Genomic DNA, 17163 nt, shown 5'->3' on the forward strand with positions numbered 1-17163 from the left:
TTTGTTTTACCTTGCAAGGAAGTAAAAACCTTCTCTTGTTCACTTTTCCACGAGCTTTCTATTTCTGGTATCAAGTAATCATTTTGAATCTGTTGATAGGTTGATTTTCCGACAAAATGCAAATTTATAAGATCAGTGAAATTCGACACACGTTGGAAGGTTTGCCCACTAAAAAGAATTGCACTTGAAACCAACAAATTGCCAACGGGCATTTTACCTATTACAGGTTGTGACTCCCAATTGTAAATCAAATGGCCGCTGATACAATACAGGGAAACACTCAATGATGTACCTGTGACTATCTTTTTACTTTCGTCAACAGGCGAGTTACACTCACAACATTTCAATTGATTACACAACTCATCAATAGCACTTTCAAATACAATAAATTTTGGTTCATTGATAAAGTCACTAGTTTCTGGTTCTGATTCAGATTGACTATCTTCACTTGGCTCATAATCAGGATCTCGCCTAAAACTTAGTTGTCTAGGAGATGATATTGTGCTGTCCAAGTAGGGAGAGTTAAAACTGTCATTTCTAAGTCTGTCTTTCAAAGGTGTAGATGTGACTGGATGAAAAAACATCTGGCTTGGCGAAGACGTCACGGGTGTCGAATCAGGGATGGATGTCGATTTTTTTGGTGGTGGTTGCTGTTCTTCATTGTCATCATTCTGCATACGCTTGTGAATACCACTGGACACAGTTGATAATGATAGGACGATGACTGGATCGGTCTGGATTTCTACACTTCGAGTGTTCGATTTTGTGCCTTCTTGCTAGAATAAAGAAAATATGTATTTATATTAATTAATTGTCTGCAAATTCAGAAATGTCGATGATTGGGGAAAATTATCTGAACAAATATTTTCAAATTCCTATTTTCCTGCCTGTTATCAGCGTATAAGTATAGTATAAAAAAGAGTATGTCTTACCTCATCCTTATCATTTTGTTCGTTGTTACTGTCGATACTTCCAGGAGTGCTTTCGGCATCCATCATTGCTTTGTCAGTGCTTCCACTTGTAATATACACACCCTACAAAAAGATCGTATCGAAAGAACAACGTCAGAACAAAATACATGTAATATACTAGTATACCCTTTCGATTCATAAGTCCCAATCCATAAGTCCCCGTCCCGGACTACGTCCGGCGGGGACTAAAAATACAGAAGTATAAATAAGTATTTGGTACTTTTTTTATGAGTGAAAGAAACCATAACGGGTAACGTAGCGATGTCCGTATAGCGTATTGTTACGTCATAAACCGTGGTCAGAAATTTCTCTACTTTTATTTTTTTTCAAAGATTCTCGTGGTCACAAAGTGAATGCATATTAACATGCTGACACACACTTCGATATTTCCCTTAGCTAAGTAGTTTCCTGGTGTTATTTTCATAAGTGAGACTAAGTTGACGGAAACAATCTTCATGAAAACGAAATTTTCAAATATTATATCGAATCGAAAGTTGTGGATGTACTTTGCGAATATTACTATACTCTTGGGGTGTGTCTCACCAGTTTTTCTCACAATCATTTCACCAATGTTTATTATATTACGAAAGAGAAAGGAAAAAAATTAATTGGTATGATGCTAACAATTTCACAATATGGGTACGATTTTAAATATCGGGTGGGCGGACTTTGAAAGCAAATTGGATGTGTCGCACTCTGACACCCATACTTGTCTGTGATGTGGCGACAACTTTAACATCAAAATACAATGTAGCTGAGAATGTTTCGCAACCAAGGAAAGGAAGTCTGTTGAACAATAGTGGCGGGTCTGTGATCGAACAATTCACACTTTACAAGATGGTCCAGATGGTTTTGTACCGGTCAGTTTATTTGAGTCATGACAGGCTGAAATATTCCCACGCACTATCCAACACTTTGAGAGAGTAAAGTTCGATTACATGTTACATGGTTACACTGTGAAAAATATCGCGTGCCATTTTCCTAAAGTACATAATTTATTGGCGTTAGTTATAAAAAAAGAGGTAAAAGTTGACGGAAAAACATCATGAAAACGATTTTATTTTTCAAAGATATTTGTGGATTACCTAAATATCACTTGGTATGCCGTCGGAGTTTGAATTTTTTAAAAAGTCATTGAATATCAGTGAATAACTACAAATAGGAGAAAACAAAATCAATTCTGATATATGGGTATGGAACATAAGTTCATAACTTTAAATATCTGGCGGCCCAAGTAGATCGGACGTTCGCATCGAAAAAAATGACTTTGTTCCGACAGCAGTTTTGTACCTGTCAACGTACGTGTACAGTTGGCCGTGTCTAAACATAATGTACAAATCGAATTTTAAAAAGATAATATTAGATACCGATTGGAGAAGGGATGAAAATACAGCCTCCGCCAGATTGTAAACTTATGGTCGAATCAAAGCGATCCGGATTTGAAAAGACAGACTCATCTCACCTCATTATTTTCTTGTCGCAGTTTTCCGTCATCTTCCTGTAGCCTTTTGAATATTGTAAGTGTTGGTACCGAGCCTTTCTTCAATATTTTTCGTTTCGCCGGACAGTTCATCAATTCAGCCCTCAAATCTCGTTCGATACATTCGGGTTCAAAGTGATCCTCACATACTACTTTGTTCTTTCCAAACTTAAAATTAGAAAGAGAACTGACACCAATATTGCAAAGCCACTTCTTTGCCAGATCATAGTTTTTTGATGCATCTGGAATCTTGAAAAAACTCTTTCCCGATACTTTACCAACTCTGTTCTTACACCCATACGCTTGACAACATGCCATTCTGTTTGCGTCAGAGTTGCGGACCGAACTGACCATAAACTTCTCATGGGTCCATACGTCACTTCCTGCCATGCGAAAGCAGACAGCGGAAGTAGTGTCTATGCACGCACGTCACTTCCGCCTCCGGACAGAGACGTTTCGAGCGACGTCTTCTCCCATACCGATAAGTGAAAGTGAATGAAACCAACACATTTTATCGTGTTTAACATTCATATTTTTATTAAAAGTCATTCAATCATAGGGTATCCTTTCCCTTTAATAATGTAAATACCCAGAATTAACAAAGAAAGTATACCACAGCAAGTAAAGCTGCAATATTTCATGTAATCTAATGAATTAATACATCATGTATTACCCCCCAAAGGATCAAATCATCTGTTGTCAAATTTATGACCCAGTTTGATTTGGTTTCAACCACCTGTGACTATAGCTTTATAATTATCTGTTATTCCCCAATGTTTTTCTTTGTTCAGCCAAGGAAAATATGAGTGACCTAAGGGATCTTTGTCAGTATGAGCCACTAGACGAGTAGTATTTTCCAGCTGAATGAAGAAAAATATTGGAGAATAACATTATTATACTAGCGCCAGTAATATCAAAGAAAACTCAGGGAAAGTAATCATGGCAATTTTGAATATTTTGACTTGTATTTCGAAGACAGCAGAACCAGTGACATAGACATGCCTTGTCGTGACGTAGAAAGACCATAGTGTTTATTCCATATTTTTTGTTCAACTTGGCATAAATTGGTATAAATTTTATCATTTTGCCCACCCATGTTTATTTTCATCTGTTTCATATAGTGATTCCAGCTACTTTAGTCTGACATAAAAACACAGTATTTCTTCAATTGTTTTAATAAATAAAGTGTAATAATAATAATGTCGGTTTTTATATAGCGTTTCCTACACTGTGTTCAAAGCACTTTATGATTATTATCCCGGCACAGATCTGTAGCGGCACAATGACCATTTACTTCCTGAACTGCCAAGGGAGCATATAACCCATTGCAGCCTTTATAAGGGCAAAAGAGTGTTTAAACCACTGCATTTGTCTTACATCACCATGGCAATATTCAGTTATTGTATTCCAATTTTGGTATTAACCCCAGAATGATTTGGACTTTGGCAAGCCCTCTAATAAAAATTGATATTTTGTTGTGAATCAAAATGATCAGAAATGTGTTTTTGTTTGAGTCACCATATATGAAATGTTATTTCGGGGAACACCACATATTGATGGGTTACACTCCCCAGAAATTGCAGTGTTTTAGTGGTATGTCATATTTGGCTCACTGCAAATGTTGGATACCATATTGTAATATTTGTATTCAGTGGCATTGTCACAGTGAATTGACCAACTTTTGTCTGTTAATCTGTATGTAAGATTTGACCACAGATTATTCAGAGCCTGTATTGAATTTCACAAATAACGATAATCTCAAAATCAATTTACTATTTTCACGATAAACTGCATATATATTACATGATTTCTAATATCTGTATAGTTTGATGATAATGAAATATATAGGTATCTTATTACATATGTGAAACTTGTAGTTTTGACAGCAAAATATTGATCATGAAAATATGTTGCCATAGTTACAGTGACATCAGATGCTAGCTGTCATTTACAAGTATGGATTTAATAATTTTGTCAGATCCTGTGGAAGCTGTTATTTGTTGTATAACAACATTATATTGATGTACATTGCTAAACTGAAAATATCATTAAAGTTATGAATTCGTGTTCATTATTTTCCAACTCAAGTACTTCCGTTTCCTTATTATAGAAATACTCTCTACCAGTTTTAACTAATTGTGTCATTCTGTGCTATTTTTGCAGTGACTCAACATTTTCAAGAATACACAGAACCAGAAGAAGGCCAGAACTCACCGCGACGAACGTCGGCTGTCACGCCCACCACAGACGAAGAAAAAGTTTTACTTCCACTAGGAGAAACTACTTTAACACTTAATTTGGGTGTTCCAATTGTAGTTGTAGTAACAAAGGTATGTTGTTTTGAGGACTTTGTTAAAGTGGTCATATGGATGAGATGAGGGTATTTATTTTGGACTTCTTAATTCACAAAACAAGTCTGCTATGTTTTTCTACTTGAAAAAAACGAAACAATGTGAAACAACATGTACCAAGTCCCTGTTTGTAACTCAATAAACTGCAAACAATTTGAAAACATGTGAAATGTTTGCAACAAAAGATGGATTTTGTATTTTGCATTTCACAATATTCCCTTCTGTATTATGTTTTGGAAAACTCACAAGTCATATTCTGTTACTTTTTCATTGCAGTCTGATGCAATTTCTAGTTTGGAAAAAGAACACGAGTACAGAGATGAACAGTTGGACTTCATTCAACAATACGTCAGAAAATTCTGCCTTAATTGTATCCTTTAACAATGTGATGCTCTGACCTTTGCCTCCCAGTTGTAACAGCCAATGACGTCTGGTGTTACTTTGTGCTGCAGACTGTCATCAATCAGAGAAACATAAACTGTGATTGGTCAGAGGTGCTTAACTAGCAGGCTCCATAACTTTCAACTGGCACTTTTAAAATATTGTTATCTCACAGATTTTATCTGCAATAAAAGGAGTTTCAAAAAAGCTGTAAATATTTCCAGCCATTTTTTGTACTCATTTATTTCAGTCATGTACAGATAAGTACACAATTTTAAACTTCAGATCGGGTGCTAATTGTAGTCTCAAAGATTTTAGAAATTTCTGAAAATATGAATATGACTGAACAATCTCTATTTATATTTGTACAATTATAATTTCGATCCGTGACATTAATTTCCTGCATTGTGATTTCTGCATTTTTGTATAGAACCATATTGTGGTTTTTTTCATGACACATTGCTTATTACTTGTTTAGCCATGGAAATCCAATTATAACCTTGTGTTGTTCACTTAGAGTTGATGACACCGTTTCTACCATTACTGTCAATTATTTCCTTACATCTCAACACGTCAGATGGGGCAGCTTTATTCTACACATCTGTTAAAGAAAAGAAGAATTGTGATTTATTGTACAAGTATATTATACACAGGTTATATTCTTTTCCCTTTGTGACACCAGCGTTAGTTGTAGAAAAAGATGCTGTCTTCATGTAAGTGTATGTATAGTGTGTCATTGATTGGAAGCTGGCAGACAGCACAATCTCACTGTCAGGAAGGGTGTACTGACTCTGCTGGCAGACAGTACAATCTCACTGTCAGGAAGGGTGTACTGACACTGCTGGCAGACAGTACAATCTCACTGTCAGGAAGGGTGTACTGACACTGCTGGCAGACAGTACAATCTCACTGTCAGGAAGGGTGTACTGACTCTGCTGGCAGACAGTGCAATCTCACTGTGTCAGGAAGGGTGTACTGACACTGCTGGCAGACAGTGCAATCTCACTGTCAGGAAGGGTGTACTGACACTGCTGGCAGACAGTACAATCTCACTGTCAGGAAGGGTGTACTGACACTGCTGGCAGACAGTACAATCTCACTGTCAGGAAGGGTGTACTGACTCTGCTGGCAGACAGTACAATCTCACTGTCAGGAAGGGTGTACTGACACTGCTGGCAGACAGTACAATCTCACTGTCAGGAAGGGTGTACTGACACTGCTGGCAGACAGTACAATCTCACTGTCAGGAAGGGTGTACTGACACTGCTGGCAGACAGTACAATCTCACTGTCAGGAAGGGTGTACTGACTCTGCTGGCAGACAGTACAATCTCACTGTCAGGAAGGGTGTACTGACACTGCTGGCAGACAGTACAATCTCACTGTCAGGAAGGGTGTACTGACTCTGCTGGCAGACAGTACAATCTCACTGTGTCAGGAAGAATAATTGATTAAAGTTGGTCACTATTTGTAGTGTGAAGTGCATTTGTGTATGCCTCATGCTCTTGAACCACACTAATGGATATTGTATAAATAACTTTTTGTTTTGCAGCCCATCAGGTTGGGATAACCTAAAGAAGATTAGTATCTTGTTTGAAAACATGCAGAGTATGCATCCTGAAGATCCTTACGAAAGTGTCATTCAGAGACCACATGTTAGAAGGGTGAGTAGACCTTTTGGTAAATAGCACCCTCTGGTGGTGTACTTTGTGTAGCTGTGTTAGCTAGATCCTTATGAAAATCACTACTCATCAGAAGGGTGAGTAGACCTTCTGGTAACTAGCGCCCTCTGGTGGAGTACCCTACCGTGACAAGTTAGTTAGATCCTTATAAAAGTGTCATTCAGAGACCACATGTCAGAAGGATGAGTAGACCTTTTGTAAATAGTGCCCTCTGCTGGTGTACCCTGTGTAGACTTTGTAGTACGTCATAGCAACCTTTTAGTGGTATAGCTTGTATTGATAAGTTAGCTGGAATCTGAAAGTCCATACACGTATCATTCAAAGACCATTGTCAAATGGATATATAGACCTTTCAACAGATAACACCCTCTATTGGTGGAGTTTGTAGTGATACTTTAGCTAGATTTTGAAGGTCTATAAGTATCAATCAGAGACCATTGCCAGAAAGATACAAGACTTTTAAGAATTTGTGTAGCCTTGTAGGGTAATGTGTCACATCTTGTAGATCCTTACAAACGTATATTTGAGACTACTTCTAATAATCTTTATTTATACTGGATAGTTCTTTAAATATATAAACACTTGAAGTCCAGTTAGGGGCTAACCCTCATGGGTTCAGTGTTAATGCAGGAGGAAACCGGAGTACCCGGGGAAAACCTGCGTTGTTTGGTAGAGTCAAACTTAACGACAATCTTCTTACTTTCAGCTTGGTAAATTTAATCAAACCCTGAATGTGTTCAAAGCCTGACTGCAGTGGTAAGAGGCAAGTGGTTTAACCACTCGGCCACCGACAACCCAACTTCTTTATCATTTTATGATACAACTATGCATGAAGTGTGTCTGCTGTTTACTGTTCACGGCACAACATATATAGAACAATATGTAACTTATCATGATATTTGTTATTTGCAGCATGTGCAAGACATGAAAGAAATCACTGCAGAAGATGAACAAGTGTTCTTAATGAAACAACAGGCTTTACTAAGTAAGAATATCCCAGCTGGAAGACAACAGGTAACCAAGACAACCACAATCAATGTTAATATCTTTCTGATTGACACTTTTCCCACCCAAATGACATTTGAGACAATACAAGTTTATGTAAACAAAAAAAGTCATCTGTGCAGGTGAAGTTGTCATGTAAACGTAATATTATGTTAACTGCACTCTGAGGGCTATTAATCTGTAATTGCATATTGTTGTGAAGTAGTATGTAGCTATTTGCATATTTGCATATCATTTGCATATCTATGACATAATCAGTGGTGTATACAGTGACAAGTTGTGCTCTGATACAGTGTTACAATATGTATATTTGCTGACTTGTTTGTTGATTTTCTTTGGTAGGAGTCTCCACAGAGGCCACCAGCTGTGATAGGCAGAACACCAGACAGACCTGGTAGGCCCAATGTAGCTAGTGTATCACCAATAACTGCTTCAGGCAAAGCAAAGGTGAGAACTGGAGTTTTGTGCGATATGTTGTTCAACCATAAAATGCTTGACTATCTCTCATTAAGTTTGACTATCTCTCATATACCTGCATCTTGACCAGGATAAGATGAAATATTTATCGACAAAAATCAGTGCTAGAAATAGAGTAACAAAATATGAGTACTTGAAAAGTAAAAAATGTCAAAAGTCTACACTACTGTGCTAACAACTATTTTAACCACAGTGAAGAAGATGAATGTATTGTTTACCTTGCATCTTTATATGTTGCTTCTGACCTGTTGTTGAGGTTGGGGTGTGGAGGAAGTAGCAAAGTTTGCTCTCCTGAGTTGTAAAAATATTTGTTATGAAACTTCATGTAAACACTTATGTGTTTTTCATCTTGCATCTCCCTGTCTTATTTTTGACCTATTATTGCAATTGTGTGTGTGTGTGTGTGTGTGTGTGTGTGTGTGTGTGTGTGTGTGTGTGTGTGTGTGTGTGTGTGTGTGTGTGTGTGTGTGTGTGTGTGTGTGTGTGTGTGTGTGTGTGTGTGTGTGTGTGTGTGTGTGTGTGTGTGTGCGCGCATGCTTGCATGCATGTGTGCTTGCGTGCGAGAGTGTATGTGTGTAGCTAACAGATATACTTGTGTGTGTTTAAGAAGTTTTGTCATCAAATTCCACGTAAACTTGTAAGTCTTGTCTTGCATCTTGTGCCACTTACGGCGTACAGCTGAGGATATGATGTAGGAAGGGGCAAAGAAATGTTACTGCCAGGCATGTAAGAAGGTAATAAACTTTCAGTCACTGTTGTAAGTGGTGACATAGGATGACGGTATTATGATTGTTTGTTTCACAGATGGATGGTAAGGCTGTTCCCTCAAGCAGTGAGGGTGTCCTAGCCAACTTCTTCAACAGTTTACTCAGTAAAAAGCCAGCTGCATCACCTGGTTCACCAGGTCAGCCATCAACAGGCCCACCAACACCTGGGAAACCAGGTGAGTCAAATTGGAAGAAAGATTTAAGCATATCGGTATTGATTAGATAACTTGGGGAGTCCTATGTGCTTTGAAGTGAAAAGTTAAGGAGTCCGAAATTGATTTGAAAATATTAGATGAGTTAGGGGAACCTATGCAGATCAGATAAGTTAAGGAGTCTCGTAATGACATTCTTATTTTCATATCTAGAGAAAATGTAAGTGATATATGGTAATGGCCATTCGTGCAAAAAATGATTTTTTTGAAGATACTGTGTAAATATTTCAGAAGATTTATTAAAAACTCATCATGCTTGTGAATCTCATAGAATAGAATAGAATAGAATAGAATAGAATAGAGTAGAATAGAATAGAATAGCTGTATAACCCTGTAACATAAATGAAATGTGCATGGTGTTATTTGATAAGAGTTGCTCAGTATGTTAGGATAATAGTCACTTTTGCTGTATTATGTTGGTATTTTGACATCACTTCTTTGGTTGCAATTTACTTGTTCAGTGGTGTACATAGTTTTCACAGGGTTGTATCCCCACTACCTGTTCATGCACTGGGTTGCCATGCATACCATGCTTTGGTTGGTGTTTAGTAGGCACAATGTGGTGATCTATTCTGTAGGCAGCATTCATAGTGATGTGTTATAACTATTAAGTGTGGAAATGCAACAGAATATCATGGCTTGTAGATCAGTTTTTATGTAACGTGTAAAGTTTTAAGGGTTGCGTTAATGCCAAGTAATGACTGAATAGTACCAGAAGATTTATGTAAATGTATTTAAAATGTTGTCAGTAGATGCTGTGTGTGTAGTAAAGCATTAAGGGGTGTTATGTTGGTGTGTAATCATAAAACACTTCAGAGGTGTTCAAGTGTAGCCCCCACCACAATCCTGATGTTAAAGAGGCCTTTATCTAAAAACCTCACACTCAGTGATGTATTTCATATAAACAGCGCCCTCTGTTTGTGAGGTCTGACTAGTGATTTTCACCCTCTTGTCATATTCTTACCACTGGACTCACTGTAGTCAAGTAAAGGGTCCAGGGCTGAGAACCAGACTATACATGTACATTAGAGTTTCCACACTGCAGAAAATGGCAAATATGTATTACAGATGAAATAAATCGGGCTGCCCTTTCATGCTGTAATGAGTGAAGTTTTCTTGAAATACTGCATTACGGAAACATTGCATTAAAAGCAATATTACCATTACTACGTATACCTACACGTTTATAAGAAAGGTTTGGTCATACCAGAGATTTCAAAGTTATTCAATGTTAATGCACCTTTCAGTGTGTCGAGGGTGGTGTTTACAAGAAAGGTCGAGTCATCACGGATTTCAAACGTTCTCCCTGTCAATACACATTTCAGTTTATAGAGGGTGCTGTTTATGAGAAAGGTGTGGTCATACCGTAGATTTATCCCTGTCAATGCACATTTCATTTCAGTTCTGCATGTCCACATAGCATGTCACTAAGTTCCAACAGGAAGCACGGAGTCTGGCCAGGAACATAGTTTATTTACAAATTTTATAGTAACAACCTCATTGTATTGTTGATATTGTGTTGTTGATTCATTTTTCTCTTTTTTTTCTCCGTTTTCTTGTTTTTATCCTCCAAGGTGAAGACTCATGAGTAGTCTTTGCTGGTCAGTACAGAATGATCATTCTCCTCTGCATGCCCTAGTTCTCAGGGTCAAAGGTCAAATGTGAATTCTTCCCTGTTGTGCTGTCATTCTCCGTCCAACTTTTTGTTCATTTTTTTTGTCTCTGATTGTAAAATTTTCATACTCTTTACTACTTATTTTCAATTTGTTATTGTTTAATGTGGTGTGTTGTTCTTCACTTTTTGGGATAATTTTGAGTCTTTCAGTTGAGTAGTCGTAGTGGAAATCGTAATGACGCGTTTGTCGATTTCGTCTTACAGGTGACAAGACATCGATGCGAAGAGACGCAGCCGCAGAACTTGACAGACTAACCTCGACAAGGAAACCAGTCGGCGAACAAAGGCCAAGTCAAAACTCATCATGAAAAACGTAAACTCTGCCTTTATAGAAAGCTTTCCAACCAAACTCACAAACTTAAAACGTGATATATAAGTATAGATATCTTTGTGGCCTTCTGTGTATTAGTCTCGTAAAAAATAAAAAAACGTCCAGTGCTCTGACGTGACGTGTCTGTGGGGAGGCATATTTGCTACCATTATGTTTGAATGCTTCCAACTTGGCCTGTCTGATTTTATTGACTGTCATGCTTTTTAGTTATTATGTCATGCATGTAACTGGATATTTGCCTAATGTCCTGCCCTACTCAACACAGTACCATTAGAAAAATAGTAATATAATAACAAATTTGCATACTGTAATAAAAGAAACTGCCATTTCTTAGTAAGCGATCAACACTATTTTTTTTTTATTGTATGGATTAAGGTGTCAATTATGCTGTAATTAACAGCAGTTTCGTCAACTTTCCATTTTTTTTTTATTTCAAAGAAACACTTGAAAGATACTTACACACAGCTAAATTACATAGAAATAGGTAACGGCTTCAAATATAATGACACAAGACTGAACTATTGGCCTCACCACGCATACCGATCGTACCGAATACATGTCATACGCTATGAAAGATACATACATACAGTGGCCGCTAAAAAGACAGAGAAATCGTACGTTTGCAGTTAACAAGAACTTTCATTTTTTTCCTGTACATTATTTGTTTTGAGTACAACTTCTTTTTTTACCTGATATTTTCTCAGAAGCTTTTTGTAGTTTCGTTTTTGGTAATTCCAAAGGTTAAAGCTTTGTACAGCGATATTGGGAATTGTTGAAATACATGGTGCTCTGTGTCAAACTTTTTTTTCGTTTTGAATTCAAGAAATTGGTGGTAAGGGCAGGCTTGTGGTATCATCATGGCATGCATATTCTGGTAGGCTGTGGTACAGCACATATCATCATGGCATGCATATTATGGCAGGCTGTGGTGTCATCATGGAGTGCATATTATGACAGGCTGTGGTGTCATCATGGCATGCATATTACGGCAGGCTGTGTTGTCATGGCATGCATATTACGGCAGGCTGTGGTGTCATGGCGTGCATATTACGGCAGGCTGTGGTGTCATCATGGCGTGCATATTCTGGCAGGCTGTGGTGTCATGGCGTGCATATTACGGCAGGCTGTGGTGTCATCATGGCGTGCATATTCTGGCAGGCTGTGGTACAGCATGTATCATGGCGTGCATATTATGGCAGGCTGTGGTGTCATCATCATGGCGTGTATATTAAGATAGCTAGTGATATCAATAATTATCCAGTTGAGTCTATTTTACTTTTCATCAAGAGACGTGCATGTATTTTTAAGACCTATCACCCCTGTATATAAGAATAGGCAAGCCTAACCTTCACTCCCCTATGTTAAAATAGTTTGATCCTGCCTTTCCATGCAAATCAGAGTAATCAACCTTTTCACCAAGTCATATCAAGTGTTCCACACAAATAATGTTTTTTTGTCAAAAATGTGAATCCGTGGTAAACAGAAAATAATTCTTATTATACAAAGTCCAAAAATATGTTGAAAAGTAAATGTTGTATAAAAGTGTCCAATGTGAGGCCATCTCAGGGGGGTGGGGGGAGGGTAGGGGAGGAGGGTCAGAAAAAAAAAGATTGATGTTAATTAGGTAACTTTGGAGAATTATCTAACAGTAAAATGTTTACGTGGTGAAAAATCTTGAAGAAAAATAACATCTTGTGGAAATCTGACATTGACATTTCCAGAAGTCAAAAATTATTGATCGTGAAAAGGTTGAACTGTTTTGCATATTTACAGACAGACAAAGCCCTGTCTTGAGACTGGTGTTGGCTTCAACGTGGTAAGAAAGTCACAGACGATTAATTTTGTTTTTAATTAATTTATCTTGTCATGAATGGCTGACGAGAAGACATACACTGAAAATGTTGTATTTGCAAAAGTACCTTTTGAAAGGAGATTTTCAATTTATTGGGAGAGGGGATTGTTTTTGTGACAATGCAAAACTGAATGATTCTGGGTGAGATACAGAGATTTGAACTTTCGGTGTTGTCTCAGTGTCAAAGGTCATGGGTACATAGATGACTGTAGAGTAATTCATGTGCACATGATTGTCAAAAGAGCACTTATTTGTGCATATTGATTACTTCGCAGTTTTCAATTAAATGAGTGACTGCCGAAATATGTGCACATGATTGACCTCAGAGAGATCATGTGCACATGAATTACTAGTATAATAATCATAACCATGTACACATGCATGTCTAGAATAACTGTGTACATGAATGAGAAAAGAGATGTATGTGCACATAACTGTCTAGAGAATAATTATGTACACATGGCTGACTAGGATAATTCATGTGCACATGATTGACTTTAAAATAATGTACACATGTATGTCAAAAAAGAGCAGTATGTACACTTGACCAACTGCAGAATAATCATGTGCACATGATAGACGAGCTGTATGTGCACATGATAGACTAGAGCTGTATGTGCACATGATAGACTAGAGCTGTATGTGCACATGATTATAATGTGCACATAACATTGAACACATACCAAATTTATAAACTTACTAAGCTAATAAATCTGGTATGTGGCTGTACTCTGAATCAGATGTACCACTGTTAATAGTGTTATTCCTCACAAAACATGTCATAAATGATGTACCCCAAACTTTTTTACAAATTTATTTTACCAGTTGTAGGGTAATACTTGAAGTTGGGATACACTTTTCAGTTGAACCTTTACAGTAAGTTGTTAAATATAATATACCAAGACGATGACGCATGATCAAAAAATTGAAAAAAAAAAAAAACGTTTTCAGGGATCAGTTGACATCTGAAGACATTATAACGATTCCAGTGCTTCTCAAAAAAGGTGAAAGGTGCATGTTTTATGATTTAAATGTTGAAGAATTTTTACAACTTTCTGTTGAAACCAAACCAAATATAAGTGCTTAAATGTAAATGTAACTTCATAAAAGTGAGAAAAAAAAAAGTAAGAAAAAAAAGTAAAAAAATTATACATTTCTTAAGTAGGCACTAGCAAAATGGGCTTTAAGTCACAAATTTCTTAGGTTTATATTTTGTTCCCATTGTATTTACTGACTTTTATTTTAATTTATAAAGAATTTTTTTGTTTTTGTTTTGTTTTTGCAGCACTTAAATGATATTATGTCAGTGTAAATTTGCTAGAAGTGTAATATATAAAAGTTGTAGAGCTCATCTACAGGGGGACAGTAGTCAATATTTATATTTGAAAATTCAATATGGTGTTCATTTTGTGTGTGGCAGGATTAGAGAGCGAACATCAAAATTAAAATTGATTCAAAATTCTCAAATTTTTTCAATGGCCAGGGCCTGTAATAGTCTGTATCTGAAATCCCAATTTTGCCATTTTGTAACAATTATTTTTTTCAAATTTCATGTTCTCCAAATATGTTGAAGGATAATAAGAATTGAACTCAAGTTGAAGCTAGTCTTTTCAGTTTTTTTAACAGCAGATTGCAAGTCATGGGTGTTTACAAGAACTTGTGAATCATCTCTCGAGTTTGTTTGAAGCAAGTCTGTCACCCCTGTTTTCTGTGATGAATGGGTGAAGTCCCATGGTTTGGTATCATGGATCAGTCTATTTCATTTGGAAAACAGGGGTGGTCGCGTTCGTCATAGTTTTGTTTCTAAGACACAGGTTACACTATCAGTCATTGTGATTTGTGCTGCATGAGGTCATACAGATATTATGTTAGGGACTGTGATTGGTTATTTTCATTCAGACAGCTAGCCAATCGTGTATGTGTTTTTATAAATATTAACCAATGAGGGCATTTATGTAGATTGACTGGGAAAAGGCAAAACAAACTAGCAGTAACAAAAGAAAAACATGTATATTTGGAATAGTCCAATGCAAGTAGATAGTGTGGATATATGAAAACGTTGAACATTTATAACATGTGAATGAAACACAACATTGAAGAGACAAGGTGTGGCCTGTGAGGGCGCTCATCACATATACCGTCAATTTGTCACTCCCAACAACTGTAACCCATTGAACATAGTAAACGATCATTGGTAACTTTGTACATGCGATTGTAACAGAGAAAAGAAACATAGAAAGGTCTTGGAAGAAATACATACCTGTTTCTTAACTTTAGTCTTACTGAATGCAACCATGTGTACATTGGTGTTATGTAAACAAGGATGCCAACTTTCTTCCCATTAAGATTCGAAGATAACAAAATGACATTTTGCCTTACGTGAAGAAGAAAATGAAAGCTGAAATGACTCATAGAAACATTGAGGACAAATTTTTTAGGTATTACACCACTGTGTCACTTGCATCAAATGCACGTATGAAATGAAATCAGTATGCATCAAGATTTGTACATTTTCTTTTCTACTATAATTTCTGAAATTTACACACACGCTCACACACTTACACAGAGATGGGCAAAACACACAATGTAGTATAGCATCGTTTGAGAGAGATTCAACAGATATGGGAAATTTGGGGAAAAGAATGTCAATTTATCACTATCACTTGCCACAATATATAATATTAAAAAAAAATTGCAATTTTTATGTTTAATTTTATGAATTTTTTGAGCTCGTAATTATTATGTCAAAACTTAATGGACTATGGTAATCACCATTTTGCTGCAAAAATAAATCAAGTGTAGTCACTGCGTGTCAAAGCAAGTTTTGTGTCAAAATAGAATGTTGCTTTTCCTGTATCGTCTATATATCTGGTCTTTGTCTTGACTTGTGTTTGGAAAGGATGGGAGTCTTTCTATAAGCTGTGTCTGTCTGTGTGTGTGTGTCTGTGTGTCTGTGTATGTGCTTGGAATGGATGGGAGTCTGAGCTGTGTGTCTGTGTGCTTGAAAAGGATCGGAGACTTTCTATGAGCTGTGTCCATGTGTGTGTTTGGAGTCTTTCATCTACCTGTTTTGTGAGGTTGGTGTCTCATAATGTATTTGTGAGTGAGCGTGTGTGTGTGTAGTCTCAATCATTGAACTTTTGTGTGGCTGGTGTCTTTCATTGAGGTGTGTGTGTTCGTGTATGTGTTTTGTGTCTGTCAGAGCTGTGTTTTGAGCACTGTTTACAATGGTGCTTGACTAGTATGCACCACGCCAGTAGGAGCCTTTTGTCATCAATGACAACCGCACATATACACAGATCAACTGCCGACAGTGCAAGTATTTGTAAAAGCCATGTAAATGCTGAAAACAGCAGAAACTACAACGTGAACAATGAGGGCGCTGCTTTTAATTTCATATCTACCCAATGCATGCAATGTGTCACCTAATGTAACCAGTCAGACCAGTTTCTAACCAAACCACATCTGGTCAAAGTCCCTCAATCAGCAAAAATATTTGGTCACCCGTGGCCAATCAGTGAACTCCAACAGTGTATTATCAGTAGCATCCTGAGCCGACAACTATACCATATTTGGACATTACATAACTGTCCCAATAAACACTAACTTGATGAGGGACTGTGTTATTGGTTAGAATTTTGTGATTAATTAACAAAGACATGATGTTAATGACTGTAGGTGGCTGTGGATGAATTTTAAACTGCATCTGATGCATCTTAGGTCTTCTAGAGTAAAGACTTTGATTATACTGTGAGTGGAGGTGTAAATGGTAACGATACTGTATAGGAACTAGACTGTGAGTGGAGGTCTAAATGGTAACGATACTGTATAGGAACTAGACTGTGAGTGGAGGTCTAAATGGTAACGATACTGTATAGGAACTAGACTAAGTCAGACTTACTCCTTCCATTATTGGCACCCATACACACAGAGTTCAAACTGTTGATCATTTAGTTGAAATAAAACTTTTTATTTATTGA

At 37.0% G+C, this 17163-nt stretch overlaps 1 protein-coding gene and 1 long non-coding RNA gene across 3 annotated transcripts in view; one reads left to right on the forward strand and one right to left on the reverse strand.

The window, feature by feature from the left end:
* Window positions 1-16001, forward strand: part of LOC144438174 (cytoplasmic dynein 1 light intermediate chain 2-like) — a 41281-nt gene extending 25280 nt beyond the window's left edge. The window contains exons 5-13 of one of the 2 annotated variants that reach the window (XM_078127212.1): window positions 4615-4781; window positions 5079-5172; window positions 5761-5896; window positions 6735-6846; window positions 7777-7878; window positions 8212-8316; window positions 9151-9289; window positions 10900-10926; window positions 11205-11304. In XM_078127212.1, coding sequence (XP_077983338.1) covers window positions 4615-4781; window positions 5079-5172; window positions 5761-5896; window positions 6735-6846; window positions 7777-7878; window positions 8212-8316; window positions 9151-9289; window positions 10900-10913 — 869 coding nt within the window. In that variant the 3' untranslated portion in view covers window positions 10914-10926; window positions 11205-11304. Of the gene's footprint in view, window positions 1-4614; window positions 4782-5078; window positions 5173-5760; window positions 5897-6734; window positions 6847-7776; window positions 7879-8211; window positions 8317-9150; window positions 9290-10899; window positions 10927-11204 lie in introns of both variants that reach the window. The other variant, XM_078127211.1, reaches the window with a different exon arrangement.
* LOC144438176 (uncharacterized) lies at window positions 698-2470 on the reverse strand. The gene is made up of 3 exons (XR_013481026.1): window positions 2434-2470; window positions 933-1034; window positions 698-776 (listed from the first exon to the last, which is right to left on the reverse strand). It is a non-coding gene; the product is annotated as an uncharacterized LOC144438176 (long non-coding RNA).
* Window positions 16002-17163: the final 1162 nt, after the last annotated feature.

The sequence above is a fragment of the Glandiceps talaboti genome, chromosome 7 (assembly GCF_964340395.1).
Source record: "Glandiceps talaboti chromosome 7, keGlaTala1.1, whole genome shotgun sequence".
NCBI lineage: Eukaryota > Metazoa > Hemichordata > Enteropneusta > Spengelidae > Glandiceps > Glandiceps talaboti.